Genomic DNA, 24136 nt, shown 5'->3' on the forward strand with positions numbered 1-24136 from the left:
GAAGCATGGTAAAACATTTGTAAAATAAGCAATGTTTTTTAGCCTGCTGGAAAAAAAAGTTACGAAACATTCATCTTTATGTAAGCAGGATCAGAACATTATTTTGGGAAAGAATTTAGATTTTCATTTATTTTATTTAACCATGGTTAATGTCCTTACTCCTACAGCTTATATATATAATGCAAAAATGCAAATCAAAGGTGAAAACAGAAACCAAATCTGTTTCAAAACCTCACAACATTAGTATATTGTCAGTCTGTATTTTTTTTCAACAGTGTATTGATTAATTTTTTAACATATTTTTATATGGCAATACAAACAAAGGTGCCACAATAACAAAGACACCATAAAAAAAAATCAACAAACTACTTCTGAGACTATTTGCCATATTCAGTACATATTAATGTCCTTATGAAATTTAAAAAAAAAAAAAAAAGAGTTCAAACATTTTAAAATGCCCTGAATAATTCAACCCTCCCTTTTTAAAGTACTTAAATGCTGTCTGGAAATCACTTATTTATTTTAAATATACATTTCTGCAAAACTAGAGGCTTGGCTTTTGGAGTGAGGGATAAGTGCGAAGAAGTCACCTCATCTAAGTTTGGTTGCTAAACTTGAGCTTTTAGTTGTGTTTGTAAAACTTCTAAAATATATTATTTATTATTATTTTGTAATAGAAGCATTTAACTGAACAGACTGAGAGGAAATGGCCTATAATAAGCAGATGTCTTGTTAGTCTGTTTCAAGGCTTTATTGAAACATTTGTATAACATATAAGGATGTCTGAAGTGCCCTTGAAGACACAGTGAACTTGGTGCCCTCTTCAGTAATGAGAGGGTTTTATGCCCCCCCTCCAAAAAGTCTGTGCACAACACTACTACTATCCCTAAGATCTCAGTGTAGCTAAAAGTATCTTGATAAAATTAAACAAAACATCTGAGGGGATGCAATAATCTTTACAATGCAGCAGAAGTACATTACATAAATATTGTTAGAGCTGTAGTGATTAATCACTTCTCTCTGGGAAATGTCTCACAATCACTTCATAGTGTGCAGTTACTTAGCGCGCTCCGCTCCCTGTTTCAGGCTCTGTTTGAGTGGGTGTCGGGCAGAGAGGTAAGAGGTGTTTTAATGGAGCGGGAGAGTGCATGAAGAGGTGAGAAATGAGAAGTTTATTGGATGGCATTTGAGATCGGAAAGACATAACAAGATGAGGTCACTTGTTAACACTGGCAGAGGGTGGCACCACCACAGGAGGGCACTGACAGGGAAACAAACTCACACACACATGCATGCCACTCAAGAAATCACTCCTGAGGTAATGAGAAAACACACACGCTAACCATATTAACAGAACCACACAGCCATGTGTGCATGTTTGTGTATGTAAATGGTGAAGGTTGCTTGTATGGTTTGTTGGCCACTGCATGTGGTTGTTGAACATGTGCCAGGTCGTAAACACTGCCTGGTGCTCAACCACAGATGTCGCTTCAATCAGCCTTCAGTCAGGCTAAAAAATAAATCCTGGAGGTCCATACCTGTGTGATTACATTCTCTAATTATAGTTTGGAGCGGTAAGTCTAAGATGACTTAACGAGACGGGCCCTCAGGGTGTTGTGAATGTAATTATATCCTGACAATTAATGGGCCTGCTCTTCAGAGAAGTTTGTTATATGATGAGGAACCTGCCGGGTTTTCGCTCGCCAGGAAAGCCTTTGAATTATGACATAATTACAAGGGAAAACATGATATACAAGGATGATAATTATCCCCAAGTACAGTAACGGTAAAAGCATAGCCTTTTATGATACAAGTTATTTCTCCTCTGTGGGCCTGCTTCAGAGCGAAGCAGTTACTGGGAATAAAGATAAAACACCTGTGACCTCAAGTGCGTCGTGAAGTGTTGTTTTAATAAGAGGAGGCTTTATCTGCTGTCACTGCTCCCAATATGTTCCACGGAGCATTTAATAAGTTTGATGGATTAAGCTAACTGACCATGCATGAAAATAGCAAAAGACTAATTGCTACACTTCACAGTAAGACAAGTGCATCTAAGGATATTCTGCGAAACAGTGGTAATGATTATAGTGAGTAAATCAAGAGGACAAGTCCAAAGGTGGAGAAAAACATCTGTGTGGAAGGAGTAGCATCAAAGCTGATCCACACAGGAGTTTTCACTGACACTGTCTAATTCATTCTTCTTCCAAAAGCCCAGGAATTGTGTTAACACACTTGATAAAATGCTCATTAAATGTGTTTACAACAGCAGTAAAACAAACACTTTCCTCCTAAACACTGTGAAAGTTTTTTATTTTTATTTTTTTAACTTTACCTTTTTGAAGATACTACAGCTGCTATGAAGAGGATCTGTTTTAATTGCACTCCCTCGCCACCTTGTGGCCTGGAGTCTTCGCACACTGTCGTAAATTACTTTTAGTGAGGCGTGTGTTTGTTTTGGAATCAAATAGAGATCGGATCAAAACAAATTTTCTTTGTTCAAGACAACTTTTTACTGGATACGACGCGCCGAGGTAAGGTATTTATTAGTACAGTTACGTAGCGCTACGGTTTGAAGCGTGACATCAAGCTAACGTTCTAGCAACCGGCTATATGTAGCACTACCAGCAGCCCAGTGCAGGCTAATGTGACAACAAGTAAACACTGTCAGTTTGTAGGTAGTTTAGTAGCTGTCTATATTTAGCAAAGCTGGCAGCCCGGTGCTTTTTACAGCTAAAATACACTGGATGCGTCTGCAGTGCGTCCACGCTTTGTTATGGCAAACGGATCAAATAGGTTTCAATCAAGTCAATGTGTCGACTCAAACAGCATACGTTCTGTTGCAGTACACCTGCGTTACTGGTCCATTGTGTTGCAGGAAATACGCAGCATAGAGAAGATTGAGCGGGACAGGAAGTTGTGACCAGAAACTACCTAAAATCACCCAGTGAATTTCAAAATAAAACAGACCGTGTCAGAATCAGTTCGTATTCAGCTCGACTATGACGACAAACGGACACAACAAGCAAAGCCAGACCAGGAGTCAACAGGTTTGAGGTTTTACAGCCCAACATGAATGAAGAGAGACTTATCAAGCGCGGGAACTCCTCGGTCTTGTGACTCCAGCTGTCTGTCAGTCATACTGCTTGTCGGACTGAACACTCAGCTGATGTGAATTGACAAAGGCAGTCAAGACGCAGCGCAACGGAGTCGGTAACGTTAGTGAACCCTGGTTAGCTATGTCCTGCCAGTCATCTACCAAGCAGAGCTAACGTAACCTCACTCTTCATTTTATTGATAGACTCTGAAGTTTGAACAGATAACTGCAAAATAACTGCTGCATGTGGGCTGGGATAAAAATTAGCACAAACAGCTTAGCCCCTGTATTAGCCTTTAGCTCGTGCTCTATCACTTTCCTGTTTATCTTTCTTCTTCTCTTCTGTCCTTTTTCTGTTTGACAGTTAGGCTCCAGTGTCCACCATCTCTACAAAATTAACCACAGAAGTCAAACACAGAAATCTCTTCTCCCTTCTAAACTTTGTCAGCCAGTGTGGTGTCCTGCTTGACCCGATCTGGAAGCTAAGAAGTAGCCATTTGAAATAAACTGTAACCAGCAAACCAGCAATACTGGTGCTGATAATCTCATTTTAAAGTGTGGATTATGATCAGGCATGTATCTAGAAGGGAGACTTCTTCAAGATCACTTAAAAGCTCCTCACAGCCCCTTTAAGGCTGAGAGTTATTCATAGACTTACACGATTTGGGCTGTGGCTGAGCGTGACTGACAGGTGGTGGCCTTAAGGCCCGCCTTAGCTTCACCTTTTGACCTGTGATTCCAGATGACACTGTTTCAAGCTTAATTCCTCGAGGCACCATGAAAAGTACACGTAGATGGTATAAATAATGGATGGATTCCATTTCACTGCTTAAGTTTCAGAGTTGTATCACACTGGGAAAACTAAAAAAAAGATGTATTCGGGTAACAGAGCCATGGTTGATGTTACAAGTGACACGGACGCTTCTTCTCTTATGAATATTGAGCCTAGACTAGAAGATGTAGAAATGCTAGCTAAAGAAAAAAAAGCAAATTTCACGGTGGAAATAAGTCATGATGATTTATCACTGCTATTGATCATTAAAATCATGAACCAATCGTCTTTTAATCCCTTAGGCTCAGAATAAGCTTTGATTAGTCAGGAGTCAAAGATAATCAAGAAGTAGCTCAATGGGAATCATACCCAGACTCTGCTGCAGATATTTTAGGTCTACAGCATCTCAAGCACTGGTCAGGTGCCCAGGTAAATATTGACACTGGTTTTAATTGATGTAATTATTCCTCTTGTCAATTAGAAAAAATGTTTATAAAACTATCCCAGGCGCAGAAGATGCTGAAGTAAATGTGAGTGCTGTTTTTGTGGAATTTTGAGCATCACTGTGAAAAAATAATCTGTAAAAACTCTGCTGAAAAGAGAGTTTTGCAGCTCAATGTCGAAATTCTTACACCCATTTATACACTTCCATCTCTCCGCCCTGTCAGCTCACATCTGCCCTGGAATTTTTCAGCCTTTTCATTTTTTCCACCCTCCCGCCATCCCTCCCAATGCAACTTTGGAGGAAAATCAAAAGAGAGAACAAGAACATGATGTGTGCTGTATGTTAAGTGTGTGAGCACGAGCGTGTATGTGAAAGCCGTGAAGACAGGCAGGTGGAGGGGAGGCCGAGGCAGAGGGGTGGGCGCGGGCTCTTGACGTGCCAGTCAGTAATACTTTTCCTCAGGTCGAGGAGTGCTCACCAGGAGGGTGTGTTGCTGCTGGAGAGCTCTGTAATGAACAGAAGGTTGGCTTGGTGCCTGATCAAATTCCACAGCAGCCTCATATCTATCTTGCCTTCCAAAAATGTTCAGCATACCAGTGGGTTTTATTGACTTGTCAGAGCAGACAGCCGACTGCAAGCTCTGCCTTGTAAGGTGTGCAGTTAACAGGTTTCTGAAGTAGGAATGTCTGCTGATGACTTTTTATCTGTTACACCTTTACATGCCTTTAGATTAAATTGGAAGTTGGAGATGTGATTACACTGCAATCTGTGTTCGAAGAGAAGTAATTCAAAGACCAATAAAGACTTGAAGTAATTTTTTCTGCAAGAAAGTCTAAACCTTTATGATTCTACTTTTGGCTAAAGTGACCTATTGAAAAACACATTAGTTGCAGAGGTGGGTGGTTATTAAAAATCACAAAACAGAAATCAGCCATCAATCGTCAACCATCTGGAAGAGAAATCAATTTCACTAGCTTAAAGATAGCTGCTTGATCTGCTAAAAATATGCAATTTAACTCAGTTGCACCTGATACTAGAAACATGAAATTCAAAAGAAGAAATCTCAGAGTCTGGAGCATTGACATATTGTAAAATAATATGGACACCGTGCCTCCATCTTCTTCCAAAACACCACCTAGATGGGCGCTGACATGTTGCGCTGGTGGAGCCAAGGTATGCTCAGAAGTGATCTGGCTGTTAGAGCGACGGGACAGACATTAAAACCCTCGAGCTAACCGAAACAGATACATGAAACGTCAAAGATCCCTCAAGTCAGGACAGCCTTCAGCGGAGCAGTCATGGCTATGCAAAGGCCTGTTTTGCTAGTACAGATCAGTCAGTCATTTAATCAGTACCTTATTAACCAACCCATTGAACTTAACTTCTATTATCTAAACTCATTTTTTCATTGTCTAGTCTGGCTCATGTTCCATCTGTTATAATGGAGGAGGTAACTTTCTGAGACCTTTACTGCAGCTACTAGCCAGGGGGAGCTCTAAAGGTTCTGGCCTCACTAAGGATAACTGTATTGACAAAGTGATGGGTTAACTTGAAGCCACATAAGCATAATGCCCTGAAACTCTAAACCAAGATGTCCACTGAAAAAAAATTAAATCTTATTAAGTATTTTGTCATACTTAAAGTAAAAATGTTATACTTAATATAAGCCGCATTCAACTTCTCAGTCCAGAAAAATGTTTTGTTTAAAGTTATTCAGAGACAAAAATTAGGTCTTAGAAAATTTGCTTAAAACTAGAATAATGTCTTTATAGGAGTAACTTTTCTCTTGCTCTCTAGGCAGATTTTTTTTTACTTGTTACAAGCAATTCAGACCTCATTTTTGTCCTTAAAATAACTTGAAACAAGACATTTTTTCTGGTAAATGTGGCTCACATTAAGTCTAAAAATAAATGTTCTACTGGAAATATGATGAAAACACTTGATAAGATTTTAGTTTTTGGACAGTGTTGGCAACTGGGTGGCATTTTGAGTAATTTTGACATTAAAAGATAAAATGCAAAAAGCTGCTGCATCCATGTTGATATTTTGTTTACTAAATTCAACAGTACTCTAATATTTAATATTTGCACAAAATGACTCATCTCCACCACCCAAACAGGACAGTTAGCATCAAATCATTATTTCTTACCATGCATGTGAGGCAATAATGTGTTCGTACTATTTGATTTGAGGGTTTTGAAAATCATTTCAGCATAGGAGTTAGGTTTTACACCCTCCAGGTTGTCACAATTATTTTCAGAAACATTTATTACTTGGTTTTGAGACTGAAGTTGTGTAAAACAAACTGGGAGTAAATGTGAGCATGCAAACTCCAGAAAACAACCCTCTTCCTGGCAGCACTGTTCATGGCATTTCCTTCACTCCTGCAGGATGCGTGCAAAAACGGTTACTGACTGGAAAGCGTGGCTTAACTTTCGCTGGTGAGACTGAGTCAGGCAAAAACAGCAGTGGTAAAGTGCCAGCGCTGACAGATGCTACTGTGCTATCTTTCTCATAATGACTTTAGCCTCCACCCCCCACTCACTCCTCTTTTTCTGACTTTCTACTCTTTCCTCTCAACCCCCAGCCTGCAAACACAGTTAACTGCATGACCATCCGCGATGAATGGCGGTTAACAGCTGCCTCTTTTTTGATGGGTGCCTGTGAGAGCATGTAATTGCATTTGGCCGTGGGTGTACATGCACTCATTAAACCAGTGTCAGTGCCCATTACATTCCACAGCAGTGCAGCTCAGGTACAGAATGCAAATCCTTGGCACGAACACAGTGAACCTCAAATGCTTCATTACTTGAGCTCATGAGAAGGCCTTGACAATTAGCTGCTAACCTCTCCAAGGAAAATGGTCGGTCACTCTTTCATCAACACAAATATGAACAGAATTTAATTCATTTCATTGTGTAAAATTGTGAATTTTGACCAAACATTAAAAAATGTGTTGATGTTATCAAATCTAAATTAGACACCAGCTGAGCAAAGCCAAATATTTAACTATTTGTAGAATGAGGATGTGGCTTGCTGGGATAATTTAGCTGGTCCCAGTTGTTCGGGCTCATAGAGGATAAAATCTGCTATGCTGGGACCCATTCCATGCTGGGATCAGATGCAGAATTCCAAAAATGCCCATCTACATGCCAAGATTCACTGTTAGCCCTCTTTTTCTTTCACTGAACCATCTTACGGTATCTTTCAGCCCTTATCTTCTGATAAAAAACAGTTGGAGCAAAGGAAATTCAGGAAATTCATTTGATAACTGTGAACCTGACTGCTGATGGGAAGGAGAGTGGTGGTTGTTAAAGATTTCTCAAATCCACAAAAACTGACCTCATATTCTCTCAGTGGCCTTCAGGTCTCATATCCGTCACTTATTGTGATACGGTGGGTCAAGCTGTGTCCATTGTAATAGCAGGGGCCTCTCTGGTGTGTGAGACAAACCATCAGTCATGTAACAGCCTGGAAGGTGCACTGTCCGCCTGAATTCCACCATAACACTGCAGAGGGGAAGAAGACAAGACATCTCACTCAAGAGACTCGATGATGGATATTAAACTGAGCTTGTTTCTCTTCAGAATGAGACACGACAGAACACACACCTATGACTTATGAGAAACAGGAAAAGAGGTGACAAAGGGATGAGCAACGGCATTACTTGATGGAGGACCCACGTGTGTACAACTGCACATGTGCAGTGTAATGCTGGAGCAGGCTGACACCTAGTGGACAAATTGTGCATGCACAATTTATAGCACATGTGATATTAACATCGCCACACCCCAAAAAACAGAAGCATAACCCAAGGATGAACCTCTGTAAATTAGCAACAGATTGCAGTTTAAAGTTTTTAATAATAATTATAATAATAATAATAATAATAATAATAATAGTAATAATAATAATAATAATAATAATTATTATTATTATTGTTGTTGTTGTTGTTATCATCAATATTATTATTATTATAGTTATTATTTATTTATCTATTTATTTATAAATATATTTATTTATGTTCATTATTATTATTATTATTATTATTATTATTATTATTATTATTATTATTATTATTTTATTATTTTAATTAATAATACTTTCAATAATACTGCCTGTTTGCAAAGCTGTCAAGTGAAAAAAAAAATAAACAAAAATTTAGAAATAGTCATGTATTTTTTTCTGCATAATTTGAGTGTTGATTTGATCTAACACCACATTTTCAACCAAGGTTTTCATTGGTATCCTTATGATTAACAAATCCTGTGAGTTAATTTCTAACATGAGAAAAGGGACATACTATACTGCAAAAAATAAAATCTCACCGAGTGTTTTTGTCTTATTTCTGTAAAAACGTTTTTGTAGACTAAATATGAGCTGTGTTTACTTGACCAGTCCAGAAAAGTGTCTTATTTCAAGTTATTTGAAGACAAAAATGAGGTCTGAATTTATTAATTTTTTTTCTATTATTATTTTTTTACTTGTTTCAAGAAATTCAGACCTAATTTTTGTCTTTAAATAACTTGAAATAAGACACTTTTCTGGACTGGTCAAGTGAATGTGCCTCATATTATATCTAAAAAGACATTTTCACCAAAACAAGACAACAACACTAAGTAGGATTTCTTTTTCTTTTTTTTTTTTTTTAATTTTTATTTTTGCTTTTTGTCCTATTTCATTCAGCTCATTTCTTCTCTATTTTCATTAACTGAAGGAAAAAGTGAGCTGTAATGTCATGATTGTCCAACAGATGGCGTAGTGTGTCCAGCCTACCACTGGACACAGGCTTTACCATGAACTAGGCCTCTCTCTGGACATTGTTTACCACATTCAAACACCACATGAAGGAGGAAATCACCCTGCTATTTAACTGTACATTCACCCATAGCGTTGAATCAAGGAGTTAAACCAATCACATTTTCAAATTCACACAAATCCAGTTGGATTTCAGTATTTTTTGCAGTGATATTTCAAAACCACCTTGTATGTCTTAAATATGTTTTATATATGCTTCAAACAAGTGACCAGGACCGGTTTGGCACACCCTACAGTTAAATCTATGAGACACTGCTGCAACTGTGTGCTTAACTGTTTTCTGGTGACTCAAATAATGAGCTATAAAGAAGAGACAAAGGGAGTGTATGTGCATGAGAGGGAAGGAGGGAGAGGGAGAGCGATCCCTCCATCCTTCCTGGTGGGAGGTTTGAGATGCGCTGCGCAGACCCGTCCGCTACCGACGCATCTTCCTGGCCTGCCCCCCTTCTCTATCTCTCTCCCCTCTCCCTCTGTCTGAGTCTCTCTTTCCTCCTTTTCTGTCTGCCACTAGCCTACCTACCACCTGAAGGGAAGTACGCGAAAGCCGTGAACCAGACTCTGGCGTGCCGGTTCGGCCCTGTGCGCGCTATGCTGCGGTAAAACCCGGGCCGCCGTTTGCGGTGTTTACAGGGGATGTAGAGAGGGACGGAGGCACCGCTCCGCACCGCGCCGTGTCTGCTCTGCTCTGCCCAGCCCGCTGCATCGCTGAGCGGCCTGCGAAGCACACAAGATGTCGACCAGAACGCCATTGCCCACGGTGAACGAGCGTGACACCGAGAATGTAAGTGCTGTTGTCCTCAGACGCCGGTATGAACTGGCTAAATATGAGCAGGGATTTGGCTTTTTTGGCGCACTGGTCGGTGCATGTTCAGCTGAGCTTTTGTTGCTAGTGTTGCAGAGCCTCCTGATCAATGAGCACTCAGCCTATTTTTCCATTCTGACAGGAATAAAGCGCAGGATAACCCAGAAATGAGGTGCAGTTCGGTTATGTTGCTCTGTTGTTGTGTGCCACCAGGCTAGCCGTAACAACGCACTGCGTCAGTATGCTGCCTTTAATGATACATGCGAAGCTTGAATGTTAATGTGGAGAATTAAAACGTTGCATTTAAGGCCTGTAGGATAAATCATGCTCCTCCACTCGTGCAACTGAAGGTATTTTCTGGTCCACAACGTCAATATTTAGGGAGGGTGGGGGAGGATGTTGCCCTACTTTTCAATGGCAACGCTTGGTAGCATCGCAATGTGACATCCATCACCTATTGGGCCCTGTTGTAACTGCACGCTTAGAGCTGAGGAGGAGGAGGAGGAGGTGGAGGAGGAGGAAGAGCGTGTTATTATTCACCATTCTGCTGCCACGACACTGAAGAGGAGCACACAGACATGTATTTATTCACAGGCTGAGGAAATAGCTGCAGATTTCTCATTCACTGTGTGTGCAGGAATGTTTATGAACGACCACCCCCTCCTCCCTCCAGTGCTCGCGCGCTGGCGGTCACGCGCACACAAAGAGCAGCATTATAATAAAAGGGATATCTCTGTAGAGATCAGCCCAAACCAGGACTGCTGTGTGTATCCTGACAGGCTCTGACATATCTAGGTTTGTCAGATTTCTTTCCTGGAAACAAGATGAGGCATTGAAGCCTTCTATGAGACCGTGATGCAAGTACAAGCAGAAAGAAATAGCCAGAAGCAGTCTTTCAAAGGTTATTCCTGGGTTTGAAAATGGGACTTTTATTTCAGCTTGGGGACATGTACAACCAGCATCAACGTCAGGGTATAAAATGAGATTAAAAATGATTTTCTAAAGTTATATAACAATCCCTAATGTAACTTTACATTATATCTGATCAGTCTTTGGTGCTGCTCAGTGATGCATCAGCTCAGAGGGGGTCCTAATGTGACCGTCTAACAGTCTGACGCTTCTCTAGCTCCCAGAGACAAGGCAGTAGACTGCAGAATGGCTATTAAAACCTAGCTAAGCAGCACTGGCAGTAGCTGGCCAGCCTAGCCTGCCTCTGTTTGACTCCATCAGGCAGCCCCAGGGCCCACTAGCAGCTGAACTGCATTGCATAACAGCTTATTACTCAGAGAGACGAGTGGCTTTTAGTGCAGCAAAATAGAAGAAGCTCTCCTGTTGCTGTCTTATTTTTATGTGTGTCTGCTCAAGTGTGTGTAACAGTTTATAGGTCTAGCATCCCTAAAGATGCAGCATCAGTGGTTGAGAGTCAAAGGATGGGAGAGTGAAACAAACTTTGTGTATTAACAGACCACCTGCCCATGTATAACCATGCTAAATTAGCAGATTTTGGAGCCTTGCTGCATAAAAACAAGCACAAATCTATATCATGGTTGTGGTTTGGTGCATCTAAAACAAGAATGCTGACTATGATTGGCTTCAAATCAACATTTCTCCCTCTTTGCTCTCTCTGTCTCACATACACAAACACCATCACACCAGGAAGTGTGTGAAACCTGCAGTGTAGCTCTCCCTCTGTCAGGATGTGGGATATCTGAGGTGATGCGCACCCTGCAGGGTGTAGCATTTCCCCCCCTGTGAAACGAGAGCAGGGGAGCCTGGGTAACCAGACCAACGCTTTATTCTCTGGCTGGGGTGTGGTGCTCTGGAGCAAAGGATCATGGGATTTCTGACCTGGACTGACATAAGCAGCTGCTGTAGGGGAGTGGAGACAGTCCAGCAGAGACTGTGGGCAGCCTGTGCCAAAATTGTACTTATACCAGGCTGTTGTGTATTCACCTTCACATCTCATATCTCAGGGACACTTTTTGTTTTGTGCAGCCATGAAGCCGCTAACATTGTTAGAAGTCTTGACTCTGCTCTGAACTGTTTTGGGGTTTTTCTCAAAGACACAAAGTCAAAGGAGTTGTCTTTCTTTTGTTATCAAACCATGTCTGGTGACTGATAAGGTCTCCGGGTTAAGAGGTTAAGGTGTCACAGAGGGAGCAGAGGAGGAAACCTGAATCTCTCCTCCTCTTTGTCCCCTCCATGAAGGATTACACTCTGTGTTTGCATGCACAGAAAATGTATTGATATATGCTCAGACATACACTCAGATTAAGCTCACTGGCTCACCTTCTTCCAACTGAGTCATCTGTGTTAATGGGTGCATCTTTGTTTGCACAGAGGATTTCCCAGCTTTGGTACACTCACTGATCTCCACTGCAGCACTTCTCTGCTGCATAGCTTATATATGTGCAGCTAGGGAAAAGAAAGGAACCTTACTTACTTTGTCCTCAGAAAGGCTATGAGGTTTAGGTACATGTATTGTTTGTGTTTCACTGTTGAAAGTGTCTGATATATATGACTTTCCTACAGCACTCGTCGGTGGACGGCTTCGTTGAACCTCCAGTTCCCCCAACAAAGTCTGCAAGCCGCCACAGCCTGCCGCGATGCCGCAACTCTTTCACCTCCACAGAGGAGCACCCTCATATTGGCAACTACCGCCTCCTGAAGACCATTGGGAAGGGGAATTTTGCCAAGGTGAAGCTGGCTCGACATGTCCTGACAGGGCGAGAGGTGAGATGCATGTTTTATTTGTGGCTTAGTGATGTCATTCGTCAACTAATTTCCTTATAATAAAACAAAAGAAAAAAAAACAAGAAGAGGACAGCTGTCATAATATGACTACACACTGCATCCCAGAGTCCTGTAGTAAGAAATCTAAGACTGGCTTCCCTGGTTTGCCTTAAGCTAGCAGAGCTAGCACCACCTGCGGCTAGTCCTCCATGCACAATCAATGTCCATGTAGCTGCTCTGGCTATGTAAGCTCCTGTCAAGTGAATCCATTTCACTTAAACCTGAAACATCCACATCCACGGCTTGTGGCCTGTGGCTTGTTGCTTGCAGCGAAGACACAATATGACAGGTATTTCAGAACAGCATTGACAGAAAAATTAATTATCTGCTTTACCAATTTGTGATTCTGGTGCTCGGGGAGATGACTTTAATCATCGAGTCGGCTAAACACGCACATCCCTTGTGGTTTACAAGTCAGTTTTCATCAAAGAATCTGTCATCATGTTGCTATTCAAGTGAAAGCAGGGCTGCAGAGCATTCATACTTTCATTATTGGTTAATGCAATTATTCTATTCTTGGTTATTGCATAGTTGCCGTGATGTATGAAATAGTCTGTTTAAAAAATATCTATTGGAGAGTTTCTTGGCAAAAGTTCAGAAGAAAAGGAGTTAAAGAGAAATGATTTATACTCAATTTATGGGTTGAAATGAAACATCAGGACTCGTATCAAAGAGTTTTACATCAAAATATTAAAAAAAGGAAAAGACTCTTTATCATTTCTTATGCTAAGATATGTGTCAATGTTGTCCTAAGTATTCAAATCACCAAAAAAACTTTTTGTGATTGAGACAGTTTTATGTGTGATAATGGCTAGTGGCTGGTTGTTGGGCATGAAATAACAAAACATGTACAGGTATATATCGTAGTGAATAGAAAAGCATCATAAACACAATTTATTCTTGAGCTTGGTGTGAGAACAATTTTATCAGTAATGGTGAGAGTTTAAAAACCTAGTTTATAAATGTCTCAGCCTATATTGCGGTAATATTTGTGCATCTATCAGATAATTAACAGAGAGGACAGTTTATTTATCAACTCTTTCAGTTTTGAAGCTTTGTGGCCTAAAAATGAAAAATGTCCTCCCTCCTTGATATTGCCCGTTCTCTTGTCAGGTCAAGCCTTCTCTGTCCACCTCTCACACTCCCACATGCAGTCATGCGCTGCTGACCTGTCAGGGTGATGGACAAACTGCTTTGGTGTGTCAGTAATTAAAGCTCCTGTTCCCCTAAGGAGAAAACAACAGCCTCTGATCTGTTCTCTGTCCTTCACTCAGCTGTGGAGCCCTCAGTGATCGACCTCACACAACCTCTCATGACCGCCTGCGTCCTTTTATCTTTCGCGTTTCATCTCTGAGATCATAACATACGGTTGAGGTCTTGAATATTCCTTCAGGTCAGAGCAGTTACAGTTTGATCCATTCTGCATCCTTTCATACTACTGCTAAACAGGCACATTGACTATGCGACCCATTGTACGCTGAGAAGGTCAGCGCCTTTGCTGGCTCATCAGAATGCAAAGTCATGGATCAGACTGAGGAGAGAACAGGTGGAAAGAACATAACCCGCTGAAATTGACGTTATCGTAGCTTCAGCTCGGCCAGACTCACACCGACAAAGATTTCTCCGGAACGGAAACTCAGGAAAAGTTCTGTGGAGAAAAATTGGCCGTCTCCTCTACAGCGTGTCCTCTGACAGCTGAGGAGGGTGACTTCAGAATGAGGACACACACATACACAAATATACACACAGGCGCATGCTAAGCTGCACTTATGGAAATATTTGCCTCATCTATATGCCTTCCCTTACCCACAGGGGATGGGGGTGTTACTTTTTTCTTTGTTACTGTTTGATTAGTGTGTAAAAAGTCCTACAATGTGTCTCCTTTTTTTTAAGTTTTTTTTTTTTATAAATAAGAGTTTTTTTATTATTACTGTAGTAAAAAAATGCCTTATCAGCTTTTATATTACAGGCATTGTGCTTATCAGTCAATGTGCTGATTGTTCTTTAGAAATTAATCAAATATTTTCTTAAAAATCTCTTAGCTGGAGTTATGAAAGGGCAAATTTAGACTAATAAAGCCCTGAAAGAGGAAATTTTCCATTTATCTAATAGTTAAAGAGCTGAAATGAAGATTTGTTTGTTGTTTATTTTGCACTTATTAAATTACTTTAAATTATTTGATTGAATTAAATGATTTACTTACTGATTTTCTTCTCTTTTATAAATTCTTGTGCAGTAGTTCTCTTTACACTTACACAGAGTGCAGAGAACAAATGTGGTGAAGGAGCTAAATATAGACACAGAGCTAATCAAAGAATATAAAGCTAAAAAAAGATAAGTAACTATGAACTCACAACTCTTATGTGAAAGAAGATGTTATGAAACTGATGGGTCAATATAAATATACTATATAGATGCTGTATATGAAGTCAAGTCCAGTGAACCAAACTCATCTTAACTTGACAACACCACAAAAAGTACTTTTACATTTATAAAGGAGACTATATTTTCAGTTTTAAAGGTTAGTTTAAACAAGGAAACTTACAGTAGTAAAAAAAGAAGAACATAAGAGTGAGAATTTCTTTTAGGCTGAAAAGGGTCTATTTACTCTATTTCTATAGCGGCCAATTCTTCCAGTTTGGAGGATCAAATGTTATGATATTGTATTACTTTTTTCAGGCTGCAAGTCACAGAAATTTAGAGAATATAAACCAGGAACTACTGTGAAAGCAACTGACGTTTCCAATCTAACTTTCATGTTTGATAGTTTCAAAGAATATTATAAATTCCTCACTCCCCCTGTTAGCCATTGCAGGTTTGGGGCGTTTGATAGCTAGGTAGTCTGTATTAGCAAATTAGCTAGCAAAATGCTAATTAATAAGGAAAGTGTGATTCCCTGCCTCGTTTTAGGAGAATAGTCTGGGCTGCTTTGTTAACAAAGGGTTTGCTTTTCCTCTCCTTTTGTAAAACATCCTTGAGATGCTAGCAAAGTGATTGAATGCTAACATTAGCTTTGGTCTAACGGTAGCTGATCAAGCTGGCCTGTGTTGTTTTAACTCATATTATAAAATCCCTCCAGATTTTGGTTTTTATTTTCAGATTTTCTTTTTCTATCAGAAAGTAGTGAACTGAATTGGTTTCCAGACTCCCTGTGCCTGTCTAATTAGCCAAACATGTATCGCAGCAGTATGAAAAATATTAAGGACTTTATCATACCCCTTGGGGTAATTTGTCCAGGAATAATACACACTTGCCTCACATTTGCCCCCACAATAATACTAAAAAGGAAAAAAAAAACAAGAATTTTATGCAACAATATTGCAAAGTCTCCACAAAACAGCCAGAAATAGGAAGAGGAGATAAGAAGAAAAGAACATCATGTCACTATTGCATAAGCAACACAGCCTCAAGAAACCTCAATATGAGCCCTAACTCACGATTTCTATATCCGTCTGCCGGGCATGTTCTACAGTATGTGATTTTCCTGAATCCAAAATAAACACAAGAGGCATATTTTTTTCCTCATCACTCTGGCTCCTTTTTTTATCAGAGGGAAGCTAGCTAGCTTGAGTTTAATTTGGCTACATCAGAGGGTGTGAAAGCACAGACAGTGAATCCAATAGGCATGCACACTGAGTGAAGAGGCACTGCTTGTTTGTCTAAAATAATTTCTTGTTTATTCAAGGTTCAAAAGCATTTGTAAGGTCAAACCTATGTGATGTGATTTTGCAATATGTTTTGCAAACACTCATGTTGCAATAACAATGAAATGGCATGTTTGTGCATCCCTATTAGTAACCTTTTTTATGTTTAAGATACGATCGACTCAGCAACCATCACTCCCTTCAGCACACAGAGATCGTGACCCTGTTGTTTTCAAAGAGAGACATGAAAGTCTAGAGGAACACATGGAAAAGTCATCAGCACTCAAGTTCTGCAATGACTAAGTTTCCTCTTCATGTCCTCTATCTGAATGTTCACACGTACGCCAGATCACAAGACCTGCATACGGGGAAGAGCATATGGGCCATGTGTTACGACTGCGCTGAATAATTAACAGTGATGCACGTTGCCCTTCTGTCACTGTGGGGCTGAATTATTCACCCTCATGTCCATTAGGAAGAGAACACAAACATGAGCATGTGATGTGATGCAATTCATCTAATCTCTCAATCTGAGGCTCAAAAGGCAAATATTGGCACAGGGCGCTGTGAGGAAATGTAATGAATACCTGACTCATGCAGAGGGAATCGCAGAAAAGGGAACAATAGAGTGATAGGTTAGGCCAGCTCAAACACCTGCAGGCATAAATCGACACACTCATGCCTCCACCCTGAGTGTTGTCCATGACAGGAGGAAGCAGAGGAAGGGAGTGAGGTCTGTCTGTGCACCTGCCCACCTAACGCTTGCTGCAAATAGACACCACCTGCGTGCTGCATGTGTGTACAAACATGGAGCCTCTCTGTGGTCTCTTTCTTCTCTCTGCTAGACTCTCTTTTGTTTTTGCTGTCATATTTTTAGGGTTTGGGTGAATTTCAATGTCCAGGCAACTTATATTTTAGTCTTGAAGAAACATTGCTCAGGATATGTAACCTGCACTCTCTGCGCTGTGACTCAGCATTTGCTTTGTGATTTCCCCCAGAGGAAAATGCTTTGGAGGAGAGCCAGAGTCTGCATCCACTGAAGAAAGTTTATTAAACTCTCGTGAGGACAGAGACACAGTAATGCTGCTGTAATAAGTAGTAATATATTCTTGGATAGCATCATTAATACAAAGCCTAGTCCTTCCCTTTGCTTCTTAATAAAGAAACAGCAGAGATGATTTGTAACGTCTTTGTCAGTCTCAGAGTTTGAAGATACAAAATGACAAAAAACAAAACGTTAACCCATACCCTCACCCCATTAAAACAATGGCCTAAGTAATTTTTTCAAGTTTTTGGGAAAAAAACAAAAAACTTTACCAAATACAGAGGGTATGATATTTTTAATCATTTCAATCCTTGTTGACATGCAGAGACCATCATGTGTCAATCATGCAACATTAAAAAATAAAGTTACTTTGGCCAATTTTTCTAACTTTCCAGTGTGACTTAGGCAACTTTAAACCTGGCTTAAACTGCCCTTTCATTCCGCAGAGCAAACTCAAAACTGAAATTACCCTGAGTTAAATTAAACAAATGTCAGGTAAATCAAATTGGTCAAGAGGCTTTTTTTGCAACCTGACCATTAACTGTCCTTTAATACCATAAAGCAAACTCAAAACATGAATAACTCCAACCTAAATTGAACAAATGTCAGGTCAGTCATACGCTGAGTAGGCATACTCATACATGTCCTACCAAAAAGTAAAAACATTTCTTTGATTTTAAAACTTCTAGGGGTTTTATTGACATGTGCTCATTTATATTTGTTCACAGAAATAAGTGGGCTAGCCAGGAATAGGAAACTAGCTAGAAGTAGCTAAATTTGTTGTTAAACTATAACTTATGAAACTGAGACTAAATTACTACACATCATTATACCCTGGTTGGTGAGCCGCCATCATGAAAGCTTTTTAAATTTCTCCAGTCACACATTTTAACCCAAAATAATCAAACAATTTGACTAAGACTGGAAGTAAAATGGCCAAAATGGCCTAAGTCACCCTCTTGACAAAGGCCATTGTCCTAAAGGGGGTTTAATGAGCATGATCCTTTTAGCTAAAGCTTTAAGAGATTTTACCAAATATGGCCAGCATTATCAAGATGATTTAAGCCAAAAACTCATTTTTGTCAAAAAATGACTTGGCCATTATTTTGATAGGGCAGGGGTGGCCAATGAGTCAGGAACAAAGAGCCACAAAAGTTAACATGGTACTACAAAGAGACACAGCAAAACGTGGTCTTACAAATGCACTTCCTCTTACACATAAACGAAATGCCATAACATGAAAATCAATACATTTCCAATATTCAAAGCGAGATTTATTGTGTTTGTACTTGGAGCCGTGTCAAAGACAAATTTCTGTTTTTACTGCAGAAGAGACAAAGTTTCATCCATCTATCTATCTATCTACAAGCAAATAAGCAATTGAGAGGAGCGCATGTAAAGAATAGAAACTGAAACTTAAGTATCATCTTAGTATCAATTTCATCACCCAAGTATTCATCAGTACTGATCCCAACGTAGGCAACGATGTACCAGTTTTATGAGTGGATCAAAGAGCCGCACTCCGAAAGGTAAAGAGCCACATTCGGCTCGCTAGCCACACGTTGGCCACCCCTGTAATAGGGTGACGTTATGTTGAAAGTGTGATCTCTATAGTTTACAACGAGAACATTTTGTTGTATGCTTAGTTAACTCTCAAACATCAGCTATATGAGTCAAATGCAACCATAACTCCCTTCTGATTTTATGTAACTGGTGGTTTTGCACAGAGAGGCTGTGAGCTGATCTTGGTTTGTCAGATTCCCTGAGGTTATAAGATTTGTATCCTTAACCACGACATCAGAGCGTCAGAGCTTCCCACTCTCACCTTGATGTCAGAGGAAATTGGCTGCTGTGTTAATTTGTGTGATTTAGGCTCTGAAATCATCTCCTGTAAGCCTTTAATTGTTGAGGGGAATTTTGCAAAACTTTGAACCCTCTCTCTGTTTTTGCTGCTTTTGGAGTAAAATATGTCCGAACTTGCTGCTGTTGTTGATGTTGTCTGAACCTTTAGTCTTTCTGGCTATCAGCCCCTTCATCTGACAAAGGTTTTTGGTCACAGTTAGGGTCTATAATCTGAACCCTGTGCACCAGCAGTCCTGTAAGATTTTTAAAGATAAACCAACCCACCAGAGCCACCAGTACTGCTCTTTGCTGCTTCAATTTAGCTGTTTTTAAAGTTACCATCATTATAAAACAAAAGAAAGCTCACTCCAACTCAAAAAGGGCTCTCCAGCTAACTGACAAGAGCTTGTGTGCCTAAAACTACAACTTAAAATGCTTCTGTCAAACCACATTGCTAGAAACAAGGGAAAAACTAACCAAAATAAGCCATGAAGACATTAGAAAGCTCAAACTTTACAAAATACTCTTGTAGGGCACAATACATGTTGGTTGTCAGCTGTATTTTAACTGTCTGTTGATGAAGGAAGAAAAACCTGGGGCATTCTGGTAAATGTAGGCTGCGCTGCTCAGCTAACAGAAAAAATCATCTTTCCTGCTCAGCATGGCACGCAGTGAGGAAATTTCCTGCTTCAGTTCACTACATTTACCATTAATGCTGGTCAGAGCTCTTCTAAAATCCCTCCAATGGCAGAAAATAAGCTTCACCAGATTTTAAACATGATGCAAACTAAGTTCAAACAAGCATTTGTGATCAGCGTTTAATCAGCTGATGTTCATGATTATCAGTTGATTATTTTATGCAACTACAAAAGCCCATGTGTAGTATTACAGTGTAATAACATGATGTTGTAATATGGCCCCGTCGATCACTAATCAGCATAATGTATCTCCTCTTTCTGGTGAGTCTGCAGTATGGCTCAGCTTGTCTCTATGTGAAAGCTGCTGATGGGAACAGGTCTGTTTCAGCGTGCACTTTGGGGTGATTATTGAGATGGATGGTCCAGACTGCTGCAAAACAAAACCTGCCGAGCCAAAGAGTTCATCACCTATATGCAGAGTCAAATATTCCTGCACAGGCCTGGCTGCATCACAGGGAGAGTGTACTTAAAGGGGCTGTGAGGAGTTTGAAAAGTGAGCGCCCTTCTGATTTAAATCCACACTTTAAAATGAGATTATCAGCGCCAATATTGCTGGTTACAGATTATTTTAAATTACTACTTCTTAGCTTCCAGTTTGGGTCGAGCAGGGTTGGATTGATTTACAGCATGTCTAGGTCTCTATGACAATACAGAAATCTGTGTTTTTCTCTGCTAAAAATGATTTCTGTGACTAATTTTGTTGTGGTGGTGGATACAGGAGGCTAACTGTCAGACAGAAAAAGGACAGAAGAGTAGAAGAAAGATAAACAGGAGAGTGATACAGCCCAAGCTAAAGGCTAACTAGCCTTTAGCTCCGGCTGTATCGCTCTATATCACAGGGGCTAAACTGTTTGTGCTAATGTTCATTCCAGTCCACAGTCAGCAGTTATTCTGCAGTGGTCTGTTCAAACTTGAGAGTCTATCAATAAAATGAAGAGTGAGGTTACGTTAGCTCTGATTGGTGGATGACTGGAAGGACATAGCTAACCAGGATTAGCTAACATTACACATTACAGACATGTCTTAGAGCACAAGGCTGCCAGCTGCACTATATAGAAATTGATACTAAACTACATACAAACTGAAAGAGTTAACTTGTTGCCACGTTAGCCTACAGGTGTGTCGGAGCGCCGGGCTGCTTATGTCGCTAACATATAGCTAAAATGTCTGCTTGATGTCACGTTTCAAACCGTAGCGCTATGTAACTGTACTGTTAAGTCCATTACCTCGGCATGTTGTATCCAGTAAAAAGTTGACTTGAACAAAGAAAATTTGTTTTGTTCCAATCTCCATTAAATACCAAAACAAACACACGCTTCACTAAAAGTAATTTACGACAGTGTGCGAAAGACTCTGGGCCCCAAGATGGCGAGAGAGTGTACTTAAAACAGATCCTCCCCATAAAATGGCATAAAATGAAAATCAATACATTCCCAATATTCAGAGCGAGATTTCTTGTGTTTGTAAGTGTGTTTAAGATTTGTACTTGGAGCAGTGTCAAAGACAAATTTCTGTTTTTACTGCAGAAGAGACAAAGTTCCATCTATCTATCTGTCTATCTACAAGCACATAAGCGATTGAGAGAATGTAGAGCATGTAGAGAAGAGAAACTGAAACTAATGTATCAGTTTATTATCAGTAGGTTGGCCACCCCTGTAATAGGGTGACGATATGTTGAAAGTGTGATCTTCATTGATTTTTTCTCCAACATTTGGTTAAGTTAACTCTTAAACAGTATTAGCACCCATACGGCCCCATATTGCTGTTTGAGATTGTATGTTTAAATGCAATTACAGAAAGTAAGCCATGCTGTTTTCTGTGTGTTCGTCATGGGCCACTTTAAATTCAGCGGCACGAATAAATGTGTATTTTTATCTTCTCTTATATCCCCCAGTTAGAGTTCCATCTTTTCACAAATTACTGGATAGAAGAGCCTTTAGGTGTGTTGAGAGTGTGCGCACAGATCCAGCTGTGACATGTTTTGACAATGCTGCCTCAGAGCACAGAAAGTGAAATAATGAGGATAGTTCGTTTCAACACAGGCTTTCACTGTGAACCCACAACATAGAAACAAAGCTCAGATTATTTAAGACATCTTGTTTTTTTATCTCTACATGTCCTTCTTTTCTTTTTTAATTTTGCGTTTCTGTTTCTGTTTTCTCTCTGTAGGTGGCGGTGAAGATCATAGACAAAACCCAGCTGAATCCCACCAGTCTACAGAAGGTGAGTGTTTGTGTTTTATGGCCTCATGGTAACTCTAATGTCTCATGTTACAGCGCTCACGTCTTTTCCATTAGTCATTCCTGGGTCCTCGCTCCTCTGTTTCTTTGCTCTTTGAACTCAGGATGTGCAATTTTACATAATGTAATCAGATGTAGTCAGGAGAGACCACAAGGCTTGTTTAATCTCCAGCCCCCCTCCTATCCCACCGTACTCCTGACTCTCTGTTGGTTTGTGGTTAGAGCGGCTATAAATACTCCTGCCTGCCTGCCTGTTTGTCACTTACCCTTTTGTTGCAGTCATAACCAATTATAACAAAGGGTTGGGGACTGTTTCCTGATTACTGACGCCAAATCCAGTTCTTTCTGCTGATGAATCGCACGCACACAGGCATGAACTCATATCCTCAAGGTAGACAAACCATGTGGATGGGAAACAGTTGCTGATTCAGTGTGAGCAAGATTTACCTTCTGAGGGTGTGAAAATATCCTGAGTGTGTAGGTGACAGGAATTTATTCACAGTCATGACACTATCACAGCATCACTCACCACCTTTGCTCTTTTGATTTATTTGTGTTATGTAAAGATGAACAAATAGATAAGCTGGTGTCGTGATGCCGTATTGTAATAAGGTAACATTTAAAACAGCCTCACCTACATGAACAGTTGATGTCTGGATGGATCTCTTGGCCTGTGCCTCTCCTAAAGCTGCCAGGGTGAGAAAATAAAACAACATCAAGCAGCCTTGATGGCAAAGTGAAAACAATTATTTCACAGCGTATCTACCATCGCACATTGGTCTGAGTGGGAGTGAGAGGAGTGAGAGCATTGAGGAACACAACAATACAGAGCCTAAGGTTAAACGTGTACCTTTTTTTTTTTTGGTCGTCCTAGTTTTTAGTTTGGATATCAACTATCTTTTTCTGGAGTGTATTTTTGAAGCCAGTCAGCCAAAGGTGCCATACAGGAAATTCTGAAATCAATCTAAATTTGGTTGGGTTTAGTAGGAATCAAAGAGCTGATATTTAGGCGAGCCTTGAGTCTAGACGCTAACAGCTACAGCGCCTGTCTGGCAGGTCAGTTGTGTCTCTTTAATCTGCAAAACTTATAATCTTAATATTCTCTTAACTTCTGATGCCATTTTTTTCAGACCAAATCAATGATACCTAGTTCTGATACCACTAGCACTTCTAATTAGGGATGGGTACCTTTCACACATCCATACAGTACCGATGCCTGGTTCCTGACAATCAGTATCTATAGTAAGCGGTACCAATTTTCATTACTTTTGTGTATTAATGTGGCAATAAATTTTAAATTGTTTAATAAAAAAAATTCAAATTTTTTCAATTTTATGCATTTATTCTTCAACATACAGCCTTGCAATGCTGTGTTCATGTCCAGAATGGAAAATAGCTTACTCTTCCACTTGTTTACAGTCACAAGGATGCGTTTAGGTACCTAAACATGGTACCTTTTAATTTTAAGTGAATCAGTACTACAGACAGAATTTGGTCAGTACCTATAAAAGTACCTAGTTTGTTGCCCATCCCGTCTTTTAATGCATAAAATTTTAATTGACAAAGGGACAAATTATTTTGAACAAAGACAGCACTGGCCAGTAGGTTTTATTTAACGTTCGATTTGTTCTCTTTAGTATTGGCTGCTGATATTGGCAGCCTTCACTAGTACCAGTACTTTAAAATGAGGCCAGTGTCAGCCCGACACCTGGTATCAGCACTAACCCATCCCTACTCTGAACCACTGTGTTACCACAGTGTGCATTATCAGAGAAATAATCTTTTCTAAACTTAAATTGTTTGAGTACCTAGCTATAAACATATTAATATTTTTTTTTACAGATTGGCCCTTTTAAATGGGCGTTTAAGTGGACAGTTGTGAAGCGGCAGTTTTTTGGCACTTTCACATCGGTTTCATTTTTCATGGCTAGAGGTTGCCGCTT

At 40.0% G+C, this 24136-nt stretch overlaps 1 protein-coding gene and 1 long non-coding RNA gene across 7 annotated transcripts in view; one reads left to right on the forward strand and one right to left on the reverse strand.

Moving 5' to 3' along the window:
* Positions 1-4678: 4678 nt before the first annotated feature.
* LOC141794704 (uncharacterized) lies at positions 4679-8030 on the reverse strand. The gene is made up of 3 exons (XR_012598550.1): positions 7923-8030; positions 7654-7820; positions 4679-4817 (listed from the first exon to the last, which is right to left on the reverse strand). It is a non-coding gene; the product is annotated as an uncharacterized LOC141794704 (long non-coding RNA).
* Positions 8031-9499: 1469 nt separating this feature from the next.
* Positions 9500-24136, forward strand: part of LOC141795194 (serine/threonine-protein kinase MARK1-like) — a 42754-nt gene continuing 28117 nt past the window's right edge. For 2 of the 6 annotated variants that reach the window (XM_074675997.1, XM_074676000.1), the window contains exons 1-3: positions 9503-9910; positions 12464-12664; positions 22123-22176. In XM_074675997.1, the coding sequence (XP_074532098.1) occupies positions 9860-9910; positions 12464-12664; positions 22123-22176 (306 nt within the window). In that variant the 5' untranslated portion in view covers positions 9503-9859. Of the gene's footprint in view, positions 9911-12463; positions 12665-22122; positions 22177-24136 lie in introns of all 6 variants that reach the window. The other 4 variants (XM_074675996.1, XM_074675994.1, XM_074675995.1 and 1 more) reach the window with 4 other exon arrangements.

This window comes from Halichoeres trimaculatus, unplaced genomic scaffold (assembly GCF_033239565.1).
Source record: "Halichoeres trimaculatus isolate MK-OKI-2021-1 unplaced genomic scaffold, fHalTri1.1 fHalTri1_scaffold_8, whole genome shotgun sequence".
NCBI classification, from domain to species: Eukaryota; Metazoa; Chordata; class Actinopteri; order Labriformes; family Labridae; genus Halichoeres; species Halichoeres trimaculatus.